Genomic DNA, 26,790 nt, shown 5'->3' with positions numbered 1-26,790 from the left:
AGGATAGCTTCCCAAGAGGGGGGGGTGAATTGGAATTTTAAAATTATTTCAGGTCTAATTCTTTGTTTTATATCAACAATCACAACAAGTAAATACAAAAACAATTCAACCACAACCAATCAACAAGATAATCAGAATCTTGATCTTTGTATCAATAGCCCTGTAGTAAATTGTAAAGCACATTGAATTTATGTAAGCCCTGTGTTTATTCCAAACTCACAATTCTTCTTTATGTTTAGCTTTTAAACAAACTTTCAGATTAATAAGTTTAAAATGATCAACCAACATAGTCCCTTTCGGTTTTCGCAATCAATGCTGATTAAGCCAAAACCAATTATCCTGTGGTCTATTTAACAACCATATACTCAGAATTAACAATTTAAAGCACACACGCATGTTGTAAATATTTCTGAAAAATAAAGAGTAAGGAAAAAGAGAGACACAAGATTTTACGAGGTTCGGCTTATACCTAGCCTACGTCCTCGCCTTTGGCAAACCACCAAAGGATTCACTAGTTCAGTTCCGTTGACGAGTGGAACAATACTGATTACAATCACTCCTTCTGTTAGGCTGGAGCTTGCCTCTCCAAATGATATTCCCTCATTGATTCTACAACCTTAAATCGTTTATAAACAAGAACCAAAATAGAGAAGAGTTTGTGTACAAGAAAACACTCTCACAGCAGAGTAGGTTAGTACAACATTCAGCACAATAATACTTCAAAGTAATTCAAATATAAAAGAATTTGAAGCTCAATACTGAATTTAAATCACCAAATATCTTTCAAGTATTGAAAGATTTAGACTTTGAATGCTTTACTTAAAAGTTTATATCAGCAATAACTCAGTAGATGAAGATGGATGAACACAAGAGAATTTGAGAGCTTTTTAGAGAATTTTGATTGCTAGAAATTTCTTGGTGTATAAAATCTTTGAAGTTTGGGGCTATTTATAGAAGTTTAAAAGTAATTCCTTACCCCCAAAGTTTCCTTGAAGTAGTTTCCAAGTTTTTCAAAATAATAGTGTCCAAAAAATCCATTTAAAAAATCTTCCCATTGAGAGTTTTTAAGCCAACGTTCGAGTGGCAGTCGCCTGTCATAGTAGAAACTCACAACACAAAATACTGGCAGTCGCTTGCCAAAACCAAGGCAGTAGCCTCTCATGACCACCCAGGCGCCTTGCTATGTTTAGGCAGTCGCTTGGAACCCTACTGTCTCTTTGAATTTTATTCAATTAATTTGGGAAGTCGCCCGGCCTCTCTGTTTTTCAAAAAAACTTTATTTTTAAACCCTTCTTTTCTTTGATTTGAAAAGCATACTTTAGGGTTTTTCTAAAACTATATTTCTAATTTTATTTTTTGATTTTATGAGAGTTTCAATTCAATTTATATTTGAAATTAACTTGAAGTGCTTACATACAAACATCCTTAAAACTTTATTCCTTTGATCTTCAAGTAAGTCCTTGTTCTTCCATCATCTTTGAGTTTCTGATCTTTTCTTTGAGCTTTCATCAAGTTATTTTTAATCCTCATGCTCTTCAAGATCTCTTTTAATCCACAAGTTTTATCATCCTTTTGAACTTTGTCACTACCTTTAAACTTTGTTTTTTTCCTGAAAAACTTTCACTTGAACCACATTAAACACATCATGATTTGTTATCATCAAAATAAGAATTGTAAGCCTTGTTAGGCGAACAATCTCCCTCTTTTTAATGATGACAAATCGAGAGCAAAAATAATAAAAGATAATACTCATGGCTCCCCCTTTCAACAAACATGATATATTCATAGTCATAGTCACATAAGTAATGAATACATGTTAAAAATACTCATGGCTCCCCCTTTCAACAAGCATGATATATTCATAGTCATAGTTACATAAGTAATGAATTCATGTTACTGGCAAAATAATCCATACAAGATCCATACAAGATAATCCATAAATGATCCATGATCCATGATCTATATAAATACATAGTTTTACAAACCATAGCATATTAGCATTGCTCATTTTTTGCACTCCCTTCTCTCAAACATCAAACATCTCCCTCTTTGGACATCAATCAAAAAGGAGAAGAGAATAATATAAAAAAAAAAAAACATAAAGAAGTGTTGCAATACATAGTACTTATAGAGCTTTCAAACATACTATCTAGTCAAGCATTAATACATAAAAGTGATAAATAGCTTATAGATGAAACACATCAATCGGAGGCTTCCATAGACCCACTTTCATCTTCTTCGTCTTCTTGTTCACCAGATTCATCATCACTTGATGGAGCAGAGCTGATATCCATTGGAGATTTGCCTTTAGAGGAGCTAGCCATATGTTTCTCAATCTTGTCAACATGCTGAACAAGGCCGGAACAATGAGTTTCCACGGTTGAAACCTTCTCCCTAAGTGTACCAAGTCCAGATTGCATTCCATCATTGAAGGTCATATAGTGCTTAAAAAATGGAACGAACCACGAAGGAGTTTCTGGGTCAAGTTGAACTGAAGAGGCTGGTATGGAAGAATGAGGTGGTGGTGCAGATGATACGTGACGATGTCCCTTATGAAACCACCCTTGAGGAGAGTTCTTATGTCTCATACGCTTAAGAATAGTATCAGAAAAGATATCATAATGGGTTTTGCTAGTGAAGTTAAATGATGGTGTAAGAACATTGAAATGAACAAATACCATATTTAACATCCCAACATATGGTAGAATGACACAAGGGGCATCAACTTTCATAATAATCCATTTGATAATTAAACTTGGAAGATCCAACTTTTTTCCTTTAAGAATACACCACATAACAAAACAATCTAAGAATGAAATATGATCATGAGAACCAGAACGTGGTAGGATATTGTATGTAATAAGTTTGTGCAGGATTAGAGCTTGTAGATTAAGCTGTTTGTAAAGAGGTGGATGCCCAAAGTTGATAGGTGTATCAGTTACGACTAGGAGTAAAAATTCCTATAGAGTAAATCCTTGGGACATTATCCATTGTTTCTTAACAATGTGGACCTCAAAATCTCCTGGCTTGACTCGAAGAATTTTTCCCAAAGATATGAGAGTAAGATGAATATTTTGCCCTAGAAGATTTGTTTTGATCCCATTTTCATCCCTTTCCATATTTGCATAGAAAATTCGAACCACGTTTGGATAGTATCATTTTTCTTGATAACTAATAAACCAATCCCACCCAATTTCCTTGAAAAGTTCCATAATTTCAGGAAAATCGGAATTGAAGAATGTAACATCAAGAAATTTACCTAGAATGGGTTCAGCTGAGGCGATTTGATTCCTATAGAGTTGCTTAGCATGTGAAGTTACTAACCATTTCTCTACTTCATCATTGTTGATCCTTGTCGAAGAAGAAAAACCCTTGTTACCAGTCGATTTTATCCGTGGCATGTTTGTATGGAAAAGGAAAGCTGATAAACCCTAGGTTATATTCGCGATTTGGTGTGGAGGGTAGGTTTGATGCTCGGTTTTAGGCTGATTTGGAGAAGAAATCTGTGTGGAGAAGAGTAAGAAAGAAGAATTTTAGAGAGAGAGAAGGAGCAGGCGCCTAAAGGAAGTTAAAATGACACAAAATAGGGTTTTAAACCCTACCCGCCGCGAGATAGTCGCCTGCTAGGATAAGGCAGGCACCTGTCAATAAAGAAACTTGAAAGTCAGTAGCCTGGCAATCACTTGGCACCTTGGTGGAAGTCATCTGCCAAGCAGAAAAAAAATTTAGTTTACTTCTCGAATAATGGTCATACCCAATTCTCTTCTAATGAATATGAATCGCTCTTCAGATAGAGGTTTTATGAATATATCTACTAATTGGTCATTTGTATTTATAAATTCTAGCATTATATCTTCGTTTTGCATATGATCTCTCAAGAAATAATGTCTTATGTCAATATGTTTTGTTCTTGAGTGAGATACTGGATTTTTTGAAATATTAATGGCACTTGTGTTGTCACATTTTATTGGAATAGTTTGATATTAAATTTTAAAATCTTTTAGTTGTTGTTTCATATACAATGTTTGGGCACAGCAACTTCCTGCTGCTATGTATTCTGCTTCTGCTGTGGATAATGCTACAGAGTTTTGTTTCTTTGAAGACCATGAGACTAAAAAGTGTCCTAGAAAATGACACGTTCCACTTGTGCTTTTTCTATCTATCTTGCATCCGGCAAAGTCTGCATCGGAATAGCTTATCATTTCAAATTCAGTTTCCTTTGGATACCATAAACCTAGTTCAAGTGTGCCTAATAGATATCTAAAGATTCTTTTTACCGCTATTTGGTGTGATTCCTTAGGAGCCGATTGGAACCTAGCACACATACATACGCTAAACATAATATCCGGTCTACTTGCTATTAAGTAAAGTAAACTTCCTATCATACCTCGGTAATGCTGAGTATCTACTTGTTTCCCTTTTTCATCCTTGTCAAGACTAGTTGAAGTGCTCATGGGAGTTCCTATAGGTTTACTTTCTTCCATAGTTCATATGGTGTTTTGTCTATATTTGAACTTATAGATACCCTATTTACAATATAACATGTTGTGTTTACAGTTTCAGCTCAAAAGTATTTAGGTAGATTATTTTCGTTTAGCATTGTTCTTGCCATTTCTTGTAGGGTTCTATTTTTTCTTTCTATTTTAGCAAATAATGTAAGAGAGAGTATAATAAATTTGGTTTAAAAATGTGTAGTATGGGCAAATGGGAGTATAAAAAATTTGAGAGGATTTTTGTTAATCTTATGTGCTAATCCCATACCAATCAAACAAATGAAGGGCTATATATAATTTCTGGTAAAAAATAACCATTGGGAGGCAAATTAGGGATTTTAAAATTGTTTAATTAAATTTTTAACCCTAATTACCTCGGTTAAATTAAGTTACCCGAGAGGTTCGGTTGCCCGGGCCTTAGGTTCGGTCGCCTGAATAGACACATATAGAAAAGTTGATTTTATGACTTCGAGTGCCTGGTGAACAATTTGGGTGGCTGAGTCTAAGGCGATTTTCGAAGTGTTAGGGGTTCGGTCACCCGGTCTCAAGTTCGATCTACCAAACTTACACTTTCAGTCGCTCGAGGGTATTTTGAATGTAAACGCTCGGGTGCCCAAGTTGTTGGAAAAGTACTTAACATGAGTTCAGTCGACTGAGGGCACTAAGGTCATTTCGATTCGGTCGCCAGAAGTCAGGTCAACATTCTGACTTTTCCTATATTCGAACGACAGACGTGTTTTCAACACCAAGGTTCAGTCGCCCGAATCCCTTTCATTTTTTACACTTAAGTCATATTTTCACCCCCTGATTGCATAGATGATAGTGGGGATTATCCTAAGTATATGTACAAGGACCTAGGGTCTATCTATGGCCAAAGCTTTTTAACTTAGCCTTAAAAACCTGACATCGGTCGACCGAAGGATGCTTTAATGACATTCGGTTCCCTATGGTCAATCTACAGTCATGTTGAGCATTACAATCCTATCATGCAAGCGATGCAGTTATTACAGACCATATATTACAAACCCGAATGAATACTATAAAATATAAATACAAATGAGAACACTCTAGGGCTTCATTTTCTTCGAGTCTCCATATGACATTGCCCAATCATGCTAAATTGATCCTGCACACAAACTGAATGCACAGGTAAGATACTTTGTATTTGTCATAATCAAAACGAGATATGACTTAAAAGGTCAACAATTTTCACTATCTCACTACTTATATTGATTTTTAATTTTATAATTTTGGTTCTAACTTTATACTTTATTAATTTTTGAAAATAAAGGAACAAAAAAAAATATAGTTTGAAATATAACCATGACCCAGCTCAGTGTGTGTGTTTATGTCTTTATAGATAGAAGCGTGTAAATGAAAATAACAGATTTGATTGGATTTAGGGAAAGAGGATCCAATGCACCTCAGTTTGGCTGTGATAGTCTTTCCCTTTAGAGCTTCTAAAATTTATACAGTGCAAGTGCAAAGTGGGGTTTGTTAATTACTAAATATTACATAATGGGCTACTAGAAAAAAGAATCCAACCTAAAGATCCATTATATGAATAGAAAATGTGGGGGGAGGAATTAAAGATTGGGACACCATTGTGCTTGGAAGCATTTCAAAATTAATTAGTTAATTAATTTAGTTTACAGCAATTTATAATATTGCTTACAACAATCAAAAGATTAAAGAAGAATGACCAAAATATATGCTCCCAAAAAAATACCGGTGCTAGTGAGAGCTTAAATGAGCTTCGGTCTTCTTGTGAAGGTATTTTAGCATTTTCATTAGAGGACACTAGACTAACAATTTGATGCTTTGTGAAGAATTTTATTTATTTATTTATACTTGTTTTCTTTTGGAGCTTGACTTGAGTTTAAAGAGTGATAGTGGTTGCTCTATGGATGGCAAACTTAGGGGTCATTTGTTATCATTGTTAAAAAATAGAAAAACAAAAAATAAAAAATAAGAAACAAAAACTAAAAATGACAAACCAAAAACCAAAAACTTGTTTAGTCAATATTTATAAAAATATTAAAAATTCTCATTTTCATCTTTGAATCAAATAATATTATAAAAATATGATTAAAATAATAAAATTACAAATAATATACATTAAAAAATTACTATAATAAAAATAAATTTATTATAATTAATTTTATTAGCTTAAATTGTTTTACTTTACAAAAAAAAAATTATTGGACATAACAATTGAAAAATAGTGGAAGTATTTTGTAATTGACTTTATTATGAATTTTTAAAATTTAAGTACATTTTTATTCTAAATATATTTAAATATCTATAACCATTTAATTTTGATTTTAATTTAAAAGTGTATGAAATAATAATTTAATTCAAAAAAACTATTTCTCAATATTAAAATTTCTAACAACAGGTTTTGAAAATAACAAAAAATCATAAAATCTAATTTTCAGTTTTTTAGCAAACAGCTGACAACAAAAACAAAAAACTAACAATATAAATAAATACGTTTTTATAACCTGTTTCTTCCCTTTGAGAAACATAAATAGAAAATAGAAAACAATAATGATACCAAACACAAATCCTTAACTTTAACAATTGCATTTGAAGGAGGCTGCAAATTCAAAGCACCAAGGATTAATTGTCAGCATTGACACTGTCACGCCCCGAACCCGACAATGAGCCCTAGAGTATGATTTAGTAAACTAATATGTCTCTGTACCGTTTAAAACATACATGATACCATACAACATGAGGCTCCGACCCCATAGGGTTCACGTAAACCCTATACACCATCACATACACATCATATACGCAGTGGGAATGTTCAAACTATATCATTCATTACAAATTATACTAGAGTCTATACAATCAACATCTAAGTCCCATAATACAAAACATAGCACTCAGATGTCTACATAACCCAAAATGACAACCTAGCCATAGTTCAGTACTTACACAAGTACTACACGAAGCTAATCGACAACCACGCTCCCCAAAACGCAAGGACGCTAGTTTTGGCTACACGAAGGACCTGAAACACATACGTATTATAGGGGTGAGACACCTCTTAGTAAGTGAGAATCAGGTTATATCAGTGTGTAACATATGAGTATTATTTCAACATAAAACATAACACAGAATAGTTCCACTATTTTAACAATGCAGTTCTAGTATATTTCACAAAACATCATGGTCTAGTGTCGTCACATTCTTCGGCCGCAGCCAGAGCACATTGCACAATTGCCCCCAATAACCTGCATTGTCGAAGCCCTCACAGAATCCATCCAATGCAAACATGGTGATCTCACACCTTTCGATGACCAACCGGTTCACACTCTTCGGCCTCAGTCGGATATCTGAGCCTACGGTATTATTCTGGCACGCCTCATATCTCAGTCTTCAGTAATTAACTAGCACGCTTCGATCGTTCTAGGCCTTCGGTATTATTCCGGTACGCCCCTTTTTTACAAAACCTGGAACAATTTTGGAACTTCTATTCCTATATCTCATTTTCAATAGTTTCTTGAAACAGTTTGGAACCACCGTTCCTAATCTCATTTTCACAACTCAACTCATTTCAAACATACAGGCTCATTCCACACTTATTTGGGTAAACAAATATTCGTATCACATTTAATCTAAGAATACAGTTTATCATAATCCAAGGTACGGTCATCTCTATATTACAATTTATACATACATACGATTTTGCAATAGAAACGGAGATGCACCCAAAACCCCATTTTTCCCAAAAACTGTAACCCGAAAATCTCATCATTTTACCCGTCAGATTTTCCCAAATAATTAACTAAACGTACACAACATCGGGAACCGCTGTTCTACCGATTCAGATTTCCCAAATGACTGAAATAAACAAAAACTCCTTACCTTTCCCTGAAAACCAAAACATGAACTATAACGGCTCCAAAACAACGAACTGAGTTCCCAAAACCTAAACATCGAAGAACAATACTTCACTATAATCTTTACTACTACATATCCACCAAAACAAAAACGAAATCGAATCCTTACCTCGTTTTTGTGTCAAAACCCGAAAATCCTCAGAACGAAGATTCGATCCGCTAGAAGCGTAGAGATTCTCCTCCTGATCCACGTAGTAATGTCGAATCGTCGATTCGGGTAACAGAAAGCCTAAAATCCTAGAGAGAGAGAAAGTAGGTTCAAGTTCTAGAGAAAGAGAGAGAGAGAGAGAGAGGGTTTTGATTTCTTCTTCATTAAGCAAAGTAAATATGATGTTTATAAACCTTTGACCCAGCCAGCCTCGTCGACGAGACGGTGTCCTCGTCGACAAGCCATAAAAGGAAGTTCGTCGAGAAGCAGGTGGTCTCGTCAACGAGCCTGAGATTTTAGACTTTCCCAAAATCCCACAGTATCTCCTCGTCGATGAGCTTTTGAATTTCGTCATTGAGCTGCAGAAAAGACCTCGTCGACGAGAAAAGGAGCCTCGTCGACAAGCCCTGCAATTTCCTCCTTTTTAATTTTCTTTCTCTTTCTCATTTATTAAATTTACATTTCTCGGGTCGGGTTCTTACGGACACAATGCATAAAGCTCATTAAAATTTGAGAAAAGTCATGGTGTAGATCCATCTTCCATCCGCTTCTCTAGAGTAGATTCTTGTATTTGCTTATCTTTCTTTTTCTTTTTTGCATTGTAGAGTGCGCCTAGAATCATCCACAGATCATTTGCTTCTTGAATCCAAACAATGGAGAAGCGAAAATTTAATAATGCAAGCATTGATGAAATAAGAGATGTGGATGGATTGGTTTTAATTGATTAATTTATTGAACCAAAATGCACTCTCATCTGTAAAATGCATTCTCTTTTTTTATGCACTTATTTAATTATATCTCAATTCACCTTTTATCTTTGATTTACTAACCTAAAATTAAATACTATAATATTAATTAATTATAAAAGTTTTACCTCTAATGTTAAAGTAATAATAAAATAATTTTATAGAAATTCATTTTATCATTTATTTATCAATTTACACGTTAATACATTTCCTTTTTTATTTAACTAAAACAATACAAGATAACCTATCCTATATTCTTTTTAACCTTTTCTATGATTCGAAACTTCTAATATAAAAGTTTCATTCCTAAATTTAAACTAAAAATCAGCTTAGAGCAAGTAGAACTTATCAATTTTTGTTTGGAAAAATAAAATTTGTTTGGATCTATTTAATGGCTTGTTTTGATCATGGTAAAAAATTTTAAAAAGAAACCTGTGAAAGAAATTAATTTAGGGTGTCGTAAAATTAATTTAAGCATTATATAAAAAAATTAGTTTAGAATGAAAAAATTATTTTGCAAGGTATTTGATACCAAAATGTCATTTTAGGAGGGATAAATATTGCATAGATAATTTTAAAATATTTGAAAAAGAAAAAGTGTAATGGACTTATCTAGTTATGAGAAATAATTTTTTCTTTTTACAATATTTGTATGAAACAATAATAAAAGATTTTGATAATTGGCATTGTTTTCTTTTGGAAATATATTTATTTTTCATTTCTAACTTCTTGAAGAAATTATTTTGCACATCTAAACAAAGTTTGTTTTTTTTCCTACCCTTTTGATAAGAGTCCTGAAAATTAGAAAATAAGCTAATTTTTTTTATAATTCCTTGAAAAACTTAAAAATAATAACAATAATAATAATAATTATTCCTCCTAGTCCTCCTATGACATTGTAATCATCATACCAAGGTTTCTTCAATTGCAAAAATGAATGGCTCAGGGTTCAAACCAGTAGATACATTTCCAGTTTCTTCATACTAAGGCCCACCCAGGCATGAATACTCATGCAGAGCAGTGTCCAAAGTAGTTGTTTGGCAACCAAGAAAAAATGAGGATTTGGCAAGAAAATAATCACCAACAAGACAGGACAGAAGATCCTTAACTAATGCAAAAATCATTATATGGTTATCAGCCATTCACAGCATCAAATGCATAAATGTCTTGAAAATGTTTGGGCATTGTGAACCCATTTTTATGGAAATCAAGCAGTTCATGAAAATTACAAAAAAGGTTTAGATTGTCATACTCATGATGCTGCCTCCCAAGCACTGGATAGCAATGCAGAGCACATTTTCCAAATTGCCCAGGAGTTGTTTTTTAACACCAGAACCTGTGCATGTGAAAACAAAGCTTGCACATATATAATACTTGCATCCCAGAAAGCATACCCTCCATCATCCCCTTCCAGTTTCTTCCCACCATAACCTTCCAGTTGCTTCTCCCCAGCGGCTACCTTTCAAGCCTGCAAATTCCAAAATAAAAAATAAAATAAAAATATATTGTTAGCATCAATCGAATAATAATATAAGTTTTTCTACTATATCAAACACGGGGTTTGAGGAGAGATGGAGACTGAATTGATGAAATACATAGAAAACATTGAGACTTGACTCGCAAATTAAAAGGTTTTGGAGTGCAATTTAGGAACAAGAGTAATGGTTAATTAATAGTGTTGATAGCATGTTCCCTTACAGTCCAAGACAAGAATAAAAGGATTAACTGATTTATCAGTTTGATTTTGCCGCTTAATTTGAATTTGTTGGGGTTATCCCACATCGAAAAATGTGGATGGGACTGGGTCACTTATTATGTGTAAGGAAAAGTCTCACCCCATGAGCTAACTTTTGAGATTGAGAAGGCCTTGGACCGTCCAACACTGGTATCAGAGCCATAGTTCAACATTCTCCCCGGAATGCTTGGTATGTGGTGCCGCCGATCTGGAGCCGGATGCGTGAGGGGGAGATTGTTGGGGTTATCCCACATCGGAAAATGTGGATGGGACTGGGTCACTTATTAAGTGTGAGTGAAAACCTCATCCCATGAACTAGCCTTTTCGGGTTGAGAATGCCCTAGACCGTCCGATAGAATTTTTGATTTTCTTGTTTTGGATTTGGATGTGTGAATTTCAATAAAATGTAATTTAAAACTGTATTTTGGGGCATTATAGCATTCCCTTCCCAAACCTCCCATTCTGCAGTAACTGAAAGGCTGCCATGGATGAGCATGAGAAGATACTACATGACCCCCCTGCCCCCACTCTCTTTACTGCTTTCATCCCTATAATAGTAAGTTCCTTAAGCACCAGTGGTTTCCCCAGCGATGGCAACAATGCACAATTCTCTAATCTTACTACCCTCATATTTAAGAATGATGCATCTTTCATCCAATTCGGAAATCCATCACCCATGTACCCGTCGATGGTCAATTATTCCAGCTGTTGATGAGGCCGTAGAGCCTCCAATATGTCAAATTCAGCACTTGAGTCTAGCGATTCACTGCCAGTATTCCACTGTAGCTCTAATGCAGATAAGCCCTCCTTATTAACTAAATTAGCCTCCTTTGCTTCCTCGGCATTTGTTACATTCCTCAACCTAGATGTACAAAGTTCTCCCTTAAGATGCAATAAATTCCTCAACTCTCCTATCCCCCCAAACCCAATGTATTTTTCCCCGACAATAAAATCTATGTCCCCAAGCTCCTCAATGCACCCACCTGAAAAGGCATGCCTTCAATTTTATTTGCACCACTAGTGTCAAGATAATGCAAGTTGATTTACTTCCACATCTCTGACGGAAATCTCCAAAAGTACAAACAGTTTCTCAATATCAACTTTGTAGATTGCAGAGTTTGCTTACTGATTTGGACATCTTCTTAATATGAGTGCAAGAAAGGTTAAGGTTTCCTAGATGCTTCAAATCACCAATTCCGTCTGGTAATTCAAAAATTTCCTCACCACTCAGACTTAATGCTAATAAGCATTTTAACTTCAGACACAATTCTCTGGAATGTATGAAACATAGCGAGCCTTATTTATCTCACTTTTTTCATTATCTTCTATATTAAAATAAAGTTTTCCTACAATATATCGTGTCAAATTCTCTATCTTTGTTTTTCATCTATTTACAGAAGCATTGTACAAATATATATAGAGAGATAAACAACCCTATCCTTGGCTATAGTCATGCTAAAAATCATGATACAGATTTTAGGAATTATAATCATGGTTAATCTCGAGATTTTACGGTTATGACTACTCCTATAATCTCTCTGATTTATTTCTTAGTTGACAAATCGCGCCAACATATAGTGCCAAGTCATGAATGAAATTATGCATCACAAATAGAGATCCATCACCACTTGATGGTCGAAAAAATGGCCTTGACGACAAGTCACAAAAATATTGACTGCCAACATCTTCCATATTATATATAGTAACTAGTAAAATATACTTTAATTTGTCAATAATAAACATTTAGATACTTAAAACAATATAGCAAAAAATTATTAACTTGTAAGTTAACACTTTAATTTGTCAATATATATATGTTTAATTTTTAACACTTTTTCACCATAAACAATGATATCCAAATCTCTTTTAGGGCACTATTAATTTACGGGAGCAAATGAGCATTCTATTAAAAGTGATGTCTTATACAAGAATAATGCATTGCTCAATTTAATTTCTCTATTACTAATATGAGATAACTTTATTTTATTGTATGAGAATAAAATCCTTTCATATATATATATATATATATATATATATATTCATATGGCAAGATAATATTGTTGCATAAAAATTACATTTTAGTATTCTCATTTGGAACTTCTAAAAAATTATTCAATATGACATTATAAATGAGTCGATTAAATTAATAAAATATTTTAAAATATCCATGTTATTATATTAGGTATTTAGCGATGAGAAGCACAATAAGGTGTCCCTTGTCCTAAGTAACTATGTAATTCAAGATAGAATAACTAAAATTTTCTGACTATTCAGTAATTTTACTTGATTTTTAGTTTCTTAAAACAAATGGTCAAGTGGAGTATACTGGTAAAAGTAATAAAATATCATGATAAGCACGTAGGTATATTATTAATTGTATCTTAATTTGCAAAATAAAATGGTATCAAATAACAAAATAAAATGGTATTAAACACCATATTTACCATTAACAAAAAAAATATCACGTCAGTATTTTGAAAAGTATCTAATTTTTTTGTTCATTTGAGTTTTATTACTAAACTAAATAATATGAAGTATTCCTCTCTCATCCTATCTCATATTTGTTCCCAAAATTCAAACCCCAAAACTCGTAACATATCAAAATATATGTTAGGATGTGTGGCTCGTATGGGTGTCGGCAGCTGCACCACCCAGTCGCAATTGTTGAAGTTGGAGATAGATGGCCACCAACAATCTACCTACCATGTTGAATTGCAGCTGCCTTATTTGACTTCTTCACCCTCCCATTTGTGTATATATATATGTGTGTAATTGTGTGTGGCAAGTGTGGTGAGTGGCAGCAGTTTGAGTGCAGCAGAGGGCTGTGTTGTGTGCGTGCAGAGCGCTGCATTGTGAGAGTGCAGAAAGATGTGTGTTGCAGAGAGGTGTGGTGTGCTGTGTGTGAGGTAGAGTGAATCCTTGTAGTGAGAGTGAGAGAGGAGTTGAGGGCAGTAGCCTCCTCCTTCTCCTTGTATAATTCTCCCGGTGGTTATAGTGGATTTTGTGCTCTTTCGTGGACATAGGTCACAGTAGACCGAACCACGTAAATCTGGTCTCGTATTTGTGTTGCGTAATTTTGCTTGTGCGATTGTTGCTTGTTGGATCACTTCCCAACAATATAATCATTGAATACTTTTGTCCACATAAAAGAGAAGATCGAAAAATATCTCATCTTATGAAAAATCATAAAAGATTAAGGAAAAAAAGGGTGGAGATTGTAGGCCTAACCCACACATGAATGACATATTGATCTATGCTACAATATTGCAATAAGTTAGGTTATTTATAACATCATTTAGATGTGATATTATAAATAAAGTGTTGCGGGTAAAAATAGCAGGGATGCTCCTTCGACTCCCGTTGACCTGAAAGAGGAGGAAAAGAAAGGCTTGGAGGACTCGGGGTGTACTCCGGGGGATCACTCCAATGCCTAAGTAAGAGGAATGCTTTTAGAGAGGCTAAATGCAACAGTATAATCGTGTTGAATGACTTACCATTGCCTTTTCTCCAAATCCCTTTTTATAGGGGCTCGAATTGACCGCAAGTTGGCTCGAATTTATTGCACGGGAGCGTGGATCGCTCTCTAGCAATAAGTACGTGCACCTATTACTCGGTTATTAAGGCTGTTGGCGTGGATCTCTCCTCCTCTTTATTAGATTGGAGCTAATCACTCGTCAGGATGTCAGACCCAGAGAAGGTGCGAGATAGGCGTTGACCTGCCTTCATTAGCTAAATTGTTTTGGGTATATCAGTTGTCCCCCCCTCAGTTTCAAATTTCTGGATAGAATTTTGAATAATGATTTTGTCTGCATTTTTCCCCTTATAAGGTTTAATGCTCCATCGTGTTTCTATTCTTCTTTTTCTTCTTCTTCTTCTTTTTGCATGGGATGAGTTGTTGAGTTGCTCATGCCGAGCTGTTTTGCCGAGCTCCTCGTGCCGAGCTATTTTGCCGAGCTACCTATACCGAGCTGTTTTGCCGAGCTCCTCGTGCCGAGCTATTTTTTCGAGCTGATCGTGCTGAGCTATTTTATCGAACTGCTCGTGTCGAGCTATTTTGCCTAGCTGATCGTGCCGAGCTATTTTACCGAGCTGCTCATGCCGAGCTGGTTTGCCAAACTCCTCGTGCCAAGCAGGTTTGTCGAACTACTCATGCGAAGTTGTTTTGCCGAGCTGATCGTGCTGAGCTATTTTACCGAGCTTCTCGTGCTGAGCTGTTTTTCCGAATTGCTCTGGCCGAGCTGTTTTGCCGAGCTCCTAGTGCCGAGCTATTTTGCCGAGCTGTTCATGCCAAGCTGTTTTGCCAAGTTGATCGTGTTGAGCTGTTTTACCGAGCTGCTCATGCCGAGCTGTTTTGTCGAACTGCTCGGACCGAGCTGTTTTTCCGAGCTCCTCATGCCGAGCTGTTCGTGCCAAGCTATTTTGCGGAGCTCCTCGTGCCACGCTGTTTTGCCGAACTGCTCGTGCCAAACTGTTTTGCCGGGCTACTCATGTCAAGCTGTTTTGCCTGGCTGCTCGTGCCGAGCTGTTTTGCCAAGCTGCTCGTGCCGAGCTGTCCGACCTGCAACATGAAGGGAAATTTGCCGAACTGTTCGACCTTTTTCATGGAGTGAAGCTTGGACGACCTGTCTGATCTGCTCCATGAAAGGAAATTGACCGACCTATCCGACCTGCTCTATGAAGCGGATGTGGCCGACCTGTGCCATGGAGGGAAATTGGTCGAGCTGTCTGACCTGCTCCATTAAGGAAAATTTGCCGACCTGTTCAGCCTTTTTCATGGAGTGAAGTTTGGACGACCTGTCTGATCCGCTCGGTGAAAGGAAGTTGGCCGACCTGTCTAACCTGCTCTATGAAGGGAATGTGGTCGACTTGTCCAATGGAGGAAAATTAGCCGAACTGTCTAACCTGCTCCATGAATGGAAGTTGGCCGATCTATTTAATCTGCCCCCTGAAGGAAAGTTGGTCGACCTGCTTTATGAAGGGAAATTGGCCGACCACCACAGAGGGAAATTGGCCGAGCTGTTTGACTTGCTCCATGAAGCGAATTTGTCCGACCTGTCTGACCTACTCCATGAAGGGTATTTGCAAGACCTGTCCCATTGAGGGAAATTGATCGAACTATCTAACCTGCTCCATGAAGGGAAGTTGGCCGACCTGCTTCATAAAGGGAAGTTGGCCGACTTATCCCATGGATGGAAATTGGTCGAACTATCTGACCTACTCCACGAAGGGAAATTTGCTGACCTGTCTAATCTGCCCACTGAAGGAAAGTTGGTCGACCTGCTTCATGGAGGGAAATTGGCCGACCTGTCCCACGGAGGGAAATTAGACGAGTTGTCTGAGCCGCGCTTATCTGTTTGGCTATTTTTGTCCTTACGAGTCGTGCTCGTCATTTAGGCCTCAATGCCTGATGAGTCGTGCTCATCTGCTGGGCTGTCTTTGGCCTTACGAGTCATGCTCGTCTTTTGGGCCTATAAGGCTGATGAGTCGTGCTCATCTGTTAGGCCGTTTCTGGCCTTACGAGTCGTGCTCATCGTTTGGGTCTGTAGACCTGATGAGTCGTGCTCGTCGTTTAGGCCTATAAGGCTGATGAGTCGTGCTCATCTGTTAGGCCGTTTCTGGCCTTACGAGTCGTGCTCGTCGTTTGGGTTTGCAGACCTAATGAGTCGTGCTCATCTGTTGGGCTGTTTTTAGGGCCACGCTTGGTAGCATCCCCTCAGCCACAGATGTGTCATGCTTAGTGAGTCGTGCTCCTTTATTAGGTGTTTCGTCTACTCATTTTCCCGAGGCGTTGTCACATCCTTCTTTTCCTGCGAAAGATTGATAAATGCATGTTTTGAATGTACCATACCTTGGGAAGTGGGTCGGATGAAATGTTCTCATTTATGGTTCCTTGTCTGACATTGTTTCCGAGGCGACGTAGTCTTTCTAAGGCGTCATTTGTCCTCGGGAAGTCACGGTGTGCATATGTCAGAGATCTTCTGTGGGTTTACGGGATTATCTGTGTCTTTTTTCACCTCAAGACGCAATCTTTTTTTACAGACGAGAAATTTTGAGATTCCCGCCTCAGGGATTCGTGACATCCTCTCTTTATAAAGGCCAGGAGACTCCTTCATTCTCCACACATCTTCTGAGTAGAGAGCTCCTTCATTCTTTTCTCCTCTTCAATCCACGGGGTCTTCCATCTGTCGTAGGTATGCTCCCCCTCTCTACTATATGTTTGTTTTGTTGTTCTTCATGTTCTTCGCTGTTCTTGCGTTAACTTTGTGTGTTTGATCTTTTTTTGTAAGACGACCTTACTGTTTGTGTGCAGAATTTTACTGTTTTGATCTGCTTGGGCATCTTTTCTTCTTTGTTTTTGTTGGTGCTTGCCCGTTTGATCCGTTGGTAAGGGTATTGTCTCATTCACGCTTTGTTTCCCCTCATGGAGTCTTCTTCACAGCCTTCACGAGTTCTTACAACGGTGAGGAATGCCCGTTGTGGCCTCACTCCTTCCGACTTACAGAATGTTCGTTACTTCTTTGCTATACCACAAGGTATTACTGTTAGGTTACCCTCCGTTTCCGAGTCAGCCCTTGATCCAGGTTCCGAAGAGCTCTGCCTCTACACAGATTATTTAGATTTGGGTCTCAGGCTTCCTTTTTCCCCCTTTGTCTCTAGTGTATTACGTTTCTATCAGATAGCACCTTCCCAGCTTGTTCCAAACTTCTATCTCTCGCTCACTTTTTTTGTCGTCCTTCTGCTCCGCCTTGGCCACCAGCCAACAGTTCCTCTCTTTAGGAGTTGTTTCCAAATGCGAACACATTCTGTAGAGAAGAAGCTGTACTATTTCAACTCCCTACCAGGCTATAAACTTTTTTCGCCGAGCAGCTCTTCCATACACAACTGGAAGTCTCGTTACTTCTTTGCTTCGGGGGAGTTGAACTACAAGGGCTCTTTGGTCTGGTCTTCTCCTTTTGATGGTAACGTGGTCTCTCCCTTCTCCACCTTCTTCTGCAGGGCTACCAGTAGGTTATCTGCTGACTCAACTTTTTCCTTTCGTCCATTTTCCTTTGTAGTTCGGGTGCGCCACCTTCTTCCAAGGCTTTCACCAGACGAGCAGGCCATTTTGAAAGAGCTTCGAGCCCTTGGCGAGCAGGGTATTATCCCTCATGAGGAGCTGCTCCAAGAGCGTGTCCTCGTTCAGTGGGGGATCAGCCCCGTTTCCTCAAGTCTCTCCTTGCCTCTGATTTCTATATGTATGTGTTCGGATATTATCTCTATTATTAGTGTTAACTCCTTTTCTCTTTATACTTGCAGATATGGACTTCACTAGATATGAATCCCTCATGGGGTAAGCTAGAAAGCAAAGGGTGAGCAGGAGTAGGAAGAAGAGAAGGGAGATTGAGGGGGAATCTTCCCAAAGGGATGCACCTGCTATAGGTGATTCAGGTGTTCATCAGGAAGAGATCAACGTTGCTCCTCCTCTGATCCCTCAGCCTCTTACTGAAGCGATTTTTCACGAGCCGACCCTTTCTGCCTCTGCTCTCCGTCGGGCGATGCACGCTGAGGATTTTGTGCAGGCCCAATGCACTCTTCCTGACGCTCTTTCCGCGAAGATCCGCCACACCTCATACCAGGTGTATATTCTTCAACTAGCTTTATTCTTCTCCCCTTAATACATAGTTTTGTTGACTGTACTGTGTTTTTTTTTTTTTTTTTTTGTTCTTCCTCAGCTGGCGACAATGGCCCTGGCCCAGGAGGAGAAGGTTACCGAGATGTACCGGCAGACCTTGGACTCTAGTGAGAAGTACGTTGTTGCTCAGAACGAATTGCGCGAGGCCGAAGTCCGTGAGCGGGCTCTGCAAGTCGAGATTGAGCGCCTTCATAGGGAAGAGTTGCCTGCCAGGGAAGCTGCCGCTGCTGCTACTGCCTCCCGAACTGCAGTAAAGGAGTACAAGGACTCCAACCAATTCGTCATTGATACTTCCAAAGCATATCGGGTGGGATTTAAGAGGTGCCGGGACCAAGTCAAAACCAAACACCCTGAGCTTCTGCTGGATGGTGTGAGCTCACATGGTTATGGCAATGAGAGTCCTGAATCCGCCGAAAATCTGGACGAGGATGAGGAAGGAGAGGAGGAGGAAGCTGGAGAGGGAAGTAAAGCAAACTAGTCTGTAGGAAATGAACTTGTAATTTTTCAAACTTTATTGACGTAGTACAACTATTGTAATTGATACTTTTATTACAGCACTGCAAGAAGCGCTTTTAAAGAATAATATTTTTTTAACATTTCTGAGTTCCATGTGTTCTTAATCTCTTTCCCCCCTGCATCTTCCAACTTGTATGTCCCTGGCTTTATCTCGGCTGTGACTCTGTATGGGCCCTCCCAGTTGGGCTTTAACTTGTGCGACCCTGACTCGGAAGGGTTGTTCCACGTCTTCCTTAGGACTAAGTCTCCCGGCTGGAAATTTCGTAGTTTGACTCGTTTGTTGTAGTACTTAGCTACTTTCTGCTGGTATGCTACAACTTTTAGACTCGCCTGGTCCTGTCTCTCTTCCAATAAGTCTATTTCTGATCTAAGCTCTTCGTTGTTGGTCTACTCGCTGAAGTACTGCCTTCGCCAGGAGGGTATCCCTACCTCTGCTGGGATGACCGCTTCTGTGCCGAAGGCGAGCATAAAAGGTGTTTCCCCTGTTGCCGCCCTCTTGGTGGTGTGGTATGCCCATATAAGTGAGGGGAGTTCCTCTACCCATCTACCTTGCATAGATTCGAGTCGCGTCCTCAACCCGTGCAGTATCGTTCGATTCATGTTCTCTACCTGTCCATTGCTCCGAGGGTGCGCCACTGATGCGAAGACAAGCTTAATAGATAGGTCCGAATAGAACTTTTTGAAGCGTTTGTTGTCAAGCTGCCTCCCATGGTCCGTAACTATTGCCTAAGGGATTCCGAAACGGCAAACCACTGTTGTCCACACAAAGAGCGTAATGTTCCGCTCTGTTATGGTGGCTAGAGGTTCGACCTCTACCCACTTAGTGAAATAATCTATTGCTACCAACAAAAAATTTTTCTGGCCAGTCATCTGTGGTAGAGGTCCGAGGATGTCTATCCCCCACTGTGCGAAAGGGCAGGGGCTGGTTAGAGGGGAGAGTAGATTAAAGGGTATGTATGGTACTACTGCGCATCTTTGACATCTGTCGCATCTTTTGACGAACTCGACCACATCCTTCTTCATTGTGGGCTAGTAAAATCCATGTCGCATAGCCTTGTGGGCTAGAGTCCTACTGGCAAGGTGGTTTCCGCAAACTACTTCGTGGATTTCCCATAGTATGTACTCCCCTTTCTCGTTGCTTAGACATCGAAGGTAGGGTAGTGTTAAGGATCGCCTGTAGAGCTCCCGGCCCATCAACGTATATCTTGCAGCTTTCCTCCTCACCTTTAGAGCTTCGTTATTGTCCTCTGGTAAGGATCCGTCCTGAAGGTATTGGAATAGAGACGCTCTTCAATTGTCCTTGCTGATTTCGGACTCTACTGAGTTAATTCTATCCCCCTTGTATAAGGGTTTCCCTATTCGTTCAAGATAAATAGCGTCTTTCCATTCCGAACTAGTTGCTGAGGCCAATTTCGCAACTGCGTCCGCCTTTTTGTTCTCTGCCCTTGGTACGTGTTCTATGTCGAACTGAACGAATGCTTCTGTGTATTCTCAGGCCTTAACGAGGTATTTCTTCATTCTTTGATCCCTAGCCTCAAATTCTCCTTTCAGTTGCTCTACCACCAGCTGGGAATCATTCAATACTTTGATCTGCGCCACCCCTAATGCTTCTGCTAGGCGTAGGCCTGCTAACAAAGCTTCATACTCCACCTCATTGTTGGTTGCTATGAACTCCAACTTTAGTGCGAAAAGAGTTTCACTGCCGTCCGAGGCTGAAAGGATGAATCCAGCTCCCCCTCCAGCAGCGTTAGAGGACCCATCAACATGCAGTGTCCATATGTCCGACTTAGTGGATGACTCGGGGAGCCTTTCTACTGTAAAATCAGCGAGTACCTAGGCCTTGGTTGATACTGTATGTCGAACTCACTTAATTCGATTGACCACTTCGTCATCCTTCCCGAACTCTCCGGCCGCTGTAGAATTTGTCTCATTGGTAGGTTTGTTAACACAACTACCTTGTGGGCTTGAAAATAGGGCCTTAATTTTCGTGCTGCACAGATGATGGAGAAGGCGGCTTTTTCCACCATGCAATAGTTCTTTTCGACTCCACTTAACACTTTGCTAGTGTAATATATGGGCTGATGCTTCCTGCCTTCTTCTCGGACCAGGACCGAGCTGACGGCATTTTCCGTGGATGGTATATATAGATAGAGGTCTTCCCCATTCTTTGCCTTTGTCAAGAGAGGAGGGGATCCGAGGTATTGCTTAAGCTGTTCGAAGGCTTTGGCCTGCTCCTCTATTCGAATCCGCCTTTCTTCGGTAGTGCTCTGAAGAAAGGTAAGCCTTTGTCCCCTGAGCAGGAGACAAACCTGCTGAGGGAGGCTATCCTCCCAGTCAGAACTTAGATCTCCTTTTTAGTCCTTGGAGCTTCCATTTCCAGCAGTGCTCGTATTTTATCCGGGTTTGTTTCTATACCTCTATGAGTCACCATAAAGCTCAGGAACTTTCCTGCAAAAACGCCAAATACACACTTCGATGGGTTCAGCTTCATGTGGTACTAGCGAAGGAGCTCGAACGTTTCCCTCAAGTCTTTACAATGTTGCCCTGCTTCCATGCTTTTTACCAACATATTGTCTACGTATGCTTCCATTGTTTTTTCGAGCTGGTCTTTAAAAATCTTATTCACCAATCTCTAATATGCGGCCCCTGCATTTTTTAAGCTGAAGGGCATCACCCGATAACAATATAAGCCTCTTTTGGTGATAAAAGAAGTTTTTTCCTCATCAGCTCTACTCATAGGGATTTGGTTGTACCCTGAGTAAGCATCCATGAAACTGACAAGCTCGTGCCCTGAGGTCGAATCCACTAGCTGGTCGATTCAAGGAAGAGGGAAGCTGTCCTTTGGGCACGCTTTATTCAAGTCCGTGAAGTCTATGCAAGTGCGCCATTTTCCGTTCGGCTTCCTTACTAGAATCACGTTGCTCAGCCACTCCGGGTAGTCTACTTCTCGGATGAAGTTGGCCTGCAACAATTTCGTCACTTCCTCGTCGATTATTTTGATCCGCTCCATCGCGAAGCTCCTTTTTTTTCTGTTTCACAAGTCGGTGATTGGGATCGACCTACAGCTTGTGCTCTACGACTATGGGGTCAATGCCGGGCATATCTGCGGCTGATTAAGCGAACAAATCAGCAAATTCATCCAACAATTAACTCAGCTCCGCTGTCAGGGTGTTGGGCAGGTAACTTCCGATCTGTACACTTCTCTCCTAGTGGTCCTTCAGGGGTATATGTCTGATGTCTTCATCTACTGTACTAATTTGGGGATATTCTCCCCTTGCTTCCAGATCTTCCACCGTTAGAGTTTCTCTAGCTTCCATCTTCCCTTTCAGGGCCATTACATAGAAACTCCGAGCAGCGGCCTAATCTCCCTTGGCAAATCCTATCCCTTGTGGTGTAGGGAATTTGATTTTAAGGTGACATGTTGACGTTATAGCCCGAACTGCGTTAAGGAAAGGGCGACATAAGATGACATTGTACACCAAAAGTCGGTCAACCACAAGGAATTCAGTCAACATCGTGACTTGTTGCGGGTTCGTCCCTATTGTCACCGGTGACGTGATTATTCCCAAGGGGTGAACAACGTCTCCCCTGAATCCTACGAGGGGGGTCGAGATTGGTTTGAATCGTTCCTTGCCGATCTTCATCCCGACCAGGACCGACTAGAACATGATGTTAGCCGAGCTCCCATTGTCTATCAATATGCGTCTAACCATGTAATTGGCTATAAGTAGGGAGAGCACCAGGGCATCATCATGTGGCTGCTGCACCCCTTCTTCGTCTCCGCTGTCAAAGGTTATGATGTCATCTTTTTTGTTTCGTTTGCTACTGGTTTCCCCCTTCTCCATTGATAGCACCTGTTTAGCATATCTTTTGCGGGCACTCCCGCTATCTCCTCCACTAGCGGATCCTCCGAAGATCACCGCGATCTCCCCTATGACCTGCTCTTCTTTTTCTTTTGCGCCATGCCTCCTCTGCTCGAGAGGTTCCCGTGCGGGATCTTCTCTCTTTACAAACTTTGATAGGTGTCCTCTTCTTATTAGGACTTCGATTTCTTTCTTCAACTGAATGCATTCTTCTGTGTCGTGGCCATGATCCCTATGGAATGCGTAGAACTTGGACATGTTCTGCTTGTGTAGAGGCGTTCGCATAAGTTCAAGCCATGAGATGTAATCTTTCTTTCTGATCTGCATCAGTAACTCCGAGTGCGGTACATTCAGGGGTGTGTAGGTGGAGAACTTATTGTGCTGTCCTCTCATCTTTGGGCCCGATTGCAGCGTACTAGTCTCATGCCTTTTTACGAATCTATAGGAGTCTCCTGATTCTCTGCTATTGTTTTTCCTTTTCCGCTCTATGCGACTTCCTCTCGTATCCATCATCTCCTCCAGGTTTATGTATTTCTCTGCTCAAATCATTAGCTCCCCCATATCCACCAGCGGCTTTTTCCCTAGGGAGTATAAGAAGCTTCCGAGTTGGAGAGCCGTTTTGAAGCACCAAAGCCACCAACCATTCTAGTTGTGGATTTCTAGGGTCCCTGTGTTAATCGATGCATGAAGTTCTTTAAAGTCTCCTGCTCCCACTTGCGCCATACTCATGAGATGGCTCGTTGTTTAAGCACTCTCCGGCTACTAGGAGTGCCGTGAACCTTTGTTCCATCTCTTTGGAAGGAACCATGGATCGGGTCGAAGAGTTCGATACCAGTCTCTGCAGACCCTTAGGTGGTTTTGTAAAACCTCGACACATGATGGCGTCTAGAGCCCCCTTGCAACTGCATCAACATTTAAAATTATCTAGGTGTCACTTGTGTTAGCAAAAACCTCGTATCTTCAAAGGCGGACGATCTTTAATCTAACTGGGCATGGACCTCCATGATTTCTTGTTGAATGGCGCCTCTGAGGACCTTATGATGCTTCCCCATAGTAGGGTTTGGGTTCTTGCCCTCTTCATCATCTTCTCTATATGAGCTATCCTCTTGATTCTTTCTTCAGTTCCGTGGATCTTTGTTGGTTGATGTCCACGTGTTGGCACTCTTCTAACTTCTTGTTGGGGTAAGTTTTCTCCTCGTTCTCCACTGGTTTGTTAGCTTGCTTGTCTGCACTGGGATTCTCTTGCGGTTGGTGGAGGACGTGCCCTTCTTGACTCTTTTGTCGTAAGAGTTGGTTGAGTATGTCCTTCATTTCCTTTTAGAAAGCGAGGAACTCCTCCCAACTGACACCCGATGACTCTGCGGGCGTGGATTGGATGGACTGGGATGGTTCTTTTGTAGCAGGGATGGAAGTAGAACTGCGTGAGGTCGACATTGCTAGAATGTCGAAAGTCGAGAGTAAGATATTATCACCTCCTAAAAGCAGGTTCCCACAGACGGCACCAACTGTTGCGGGGTAAAATAGGCAGGGTGCCCCTGCGACTGCCCGTTTGACCCTGAAAGAGAGGAAAGAAATCCATGCCTTAGTAAGAGAAGGCTTTTAGAGAGGCGAAATGCAACAGTATATCCGTGTTGATGACTTAAACATTTTACCATTGCCTTTTTTCTCCAAAGCCCTTTTATAGGGCTCGAAGGACCCGCAAGTTTGGCTCGAATTTTATGCACGGGAGCGTGGAGCGCTCTCTAGCAATAAGTACGTGCACCTATTACTACTCGGTTATTAAGGCTGTTGGCGTGGATCTCTCCTCCTCTTTATTAGATTGGAGCTAATCACTCGTCAGGATGTCAGACCCAGAGAAGGTGCGAGATAGGCGTTGACCTGCCCTCATTAGCTAGATTGTTTTGGGCATATCATAAAGATAGAAGACATTCTATGTATGAGTTTGATAAAAAGACATAAACATTCCAAGAACTATGAAAACCTAAAAATTTTTACAAAATTAACCTGTAACCAGCCGAAATAATCCATCCCGTGCTGCTCGTAAAAATCCATCCCATACTGCTCCTCGACATGTGGTCGGTATACTAGTTCCTGACAAGAGTTAAAGGATTTAACTGATTTATCAGTTCCATTTTGCAGTTGAGTTCGAATTTTCAATTTTTCATGCCTACCCCTACCTTGCAAGGCTATATTTTGGATTTGAATGCGTGAATTTCAAAAAAATGTAATTTAAAATTATATTAAATTTTATCGAAACGGATCCAAGCTCAAAATCCATGATCAGCAAATGAGTTATTTTATTATGAATCCTAAACAAAAATTCTCAATTATTTTTATTTTGTCATATCCATCCTTAAATCATTTAGCCACTTTTATTGAGAGATATTTTTTTTTCAAAAATATATCTTAAATAAGTTCCAAAACATGAAAATTCTTTGAAAATAATAGTAAGGTGTATTTTTCCTTATACGAATGTAGCGAAAAATTGAGACATATTTTTATATCAGTACTCCCCTATTATGTCATGATTACAGGATTAATCTTAAAAAATTAAATCTTATAAAATATATAAATAAATAAATTTCAAACGTGTTATACATGAGAGCCACCCCCCACTGGCTGTCAGGTACTACAACTAGAATATATCAATCATTCACAAATTCATAATAATAATAATAATATGTGCAGAACTTTTTGTCATAACTTTAAAATTTTACCACTACAATTCTATTGGAAACAAGATTAATAATTATTTAAAATCCCACTGTGGAGCTCAATGAATATTTGGAATAGAAATGGAGAAAGAAATTTGAAAAAAATAAATGTTTAAGTTTGGGAAGGAAATTACATTTACATACCTCATCCAGAATGACACGTGGAATGTCCCTAATCTTGTACCAAAGTCGTGCTTTCGGCTTGGCGAGTTGTGTTCTTAGCAGAGGACAACTGTAGATCCCCAACCTGAGAAGTGAGGGAGGCAGCAAATGGAGGGGAATGGATTTGAGTTTAGGGCAGAAGCTGAATTCAAGGATTTCAAGAGAGATTTTGAGGTTTTGAAATGGTTTGGAAGATAGTTTTTCTAGATTTGGGTAATCGTAGATGACCAGGTAGCGCAGAGAGGTGAGCAACACCGTAGTAGCAGCTTTGTCAGAGAACAACGACAGCAGCAGATCCTCACAGCCTGGCCCCCCAATGCGCAAATCTGTGAGAGAGGTGAGACGGTGGAAACACAAGTACTGGGCGAGGAGCTTACTGTCAAGAAAGGGGACGGTAGTGTTTCCAAGGACAAGTGTTTCGAGGTTGGTGGGGAAAAAAGAAGAATGATACTCCCTGCTGCTGTGCTGATAAGGTGTTCGCAGAGAGGAGAAGATGCCAGGCGAAGACTCTATAGACGGCACATCAAGAGATGTAAAATGGTGGATGGGGTTGTGCAGTTCCTCCAGTTTCTCACATCCTTTGATTGTAAGTGATCTCAGGGTTGTGGGCTACCTTCCTTGGGGAAGGGACTCCAGATTACGGCATCCATCTAACTCGAATGAGTGGAGGAACCTGAGAGCGTGCAACCCATTTGGCAAGGATTTGAGTTTGGGACAGCTGATAATATAAAACTTCTGAAGGGAGGAGTCGGGAGCCATCCCATCCCATCCCCTGCCACCCACTCTAACTCCTCACAAAAATATATCAGTAATCCCTGAAGGGAGCTTGG

The 26,790-nt window shown here is 39.6% G+C and overlaps 1 protein-coding gene across 1 annotated transcript in view; it reads right to left on the bottom strand.

Moving 5' to 3' along the window:
• Positions 1-10,476: 10,476 nt before the first annotated feature.
• The window catches only part of LOC131156040 (uncharacterized), a 22,390-nt gene continuing 6,076 nt past the window's right edge, over positions 10,477-26,790 (bottom strand). The window contains exons 4-6 of the mRNA XM_058109490.1: positions 25,943-26,569; positions 25,089-25,175; positions 10,477-10,766 (exon numbers count right to left, since the gene is read on the bottom strand). Coding sequence (XP_057965473.1) covers positions 10,761-10,766; positions 25,089-25,175; positions 25,943-26,569 — 720 coding nt within the window. The 3' untranslated portion in view covers positions 10,477-10,760. The remainder of the gene's footprint in view (positions 10,767-25,088; positions 25,176-25,942; positions 26,570-26,790) is intronic.

The sequence above is a fragment of the Malania oleifera genome, chromosome 5 (assembly GCF_029873635.1).
Source record: "Malania oleifera isolate guangnan ecotype guangnan chromosome 5, ASM2987363v1, whole genome shotgun sequence".
Taxonomy (NCBI): Eukaryota; Viridiplantae; Streptophyta; class Magnoliopsida; order Santalales; family Ximeniaceae; genus Malania; species Malania oleifera.
This window is presented reverse-complemented; position numbering and strand designations above follow the sequence as displayed.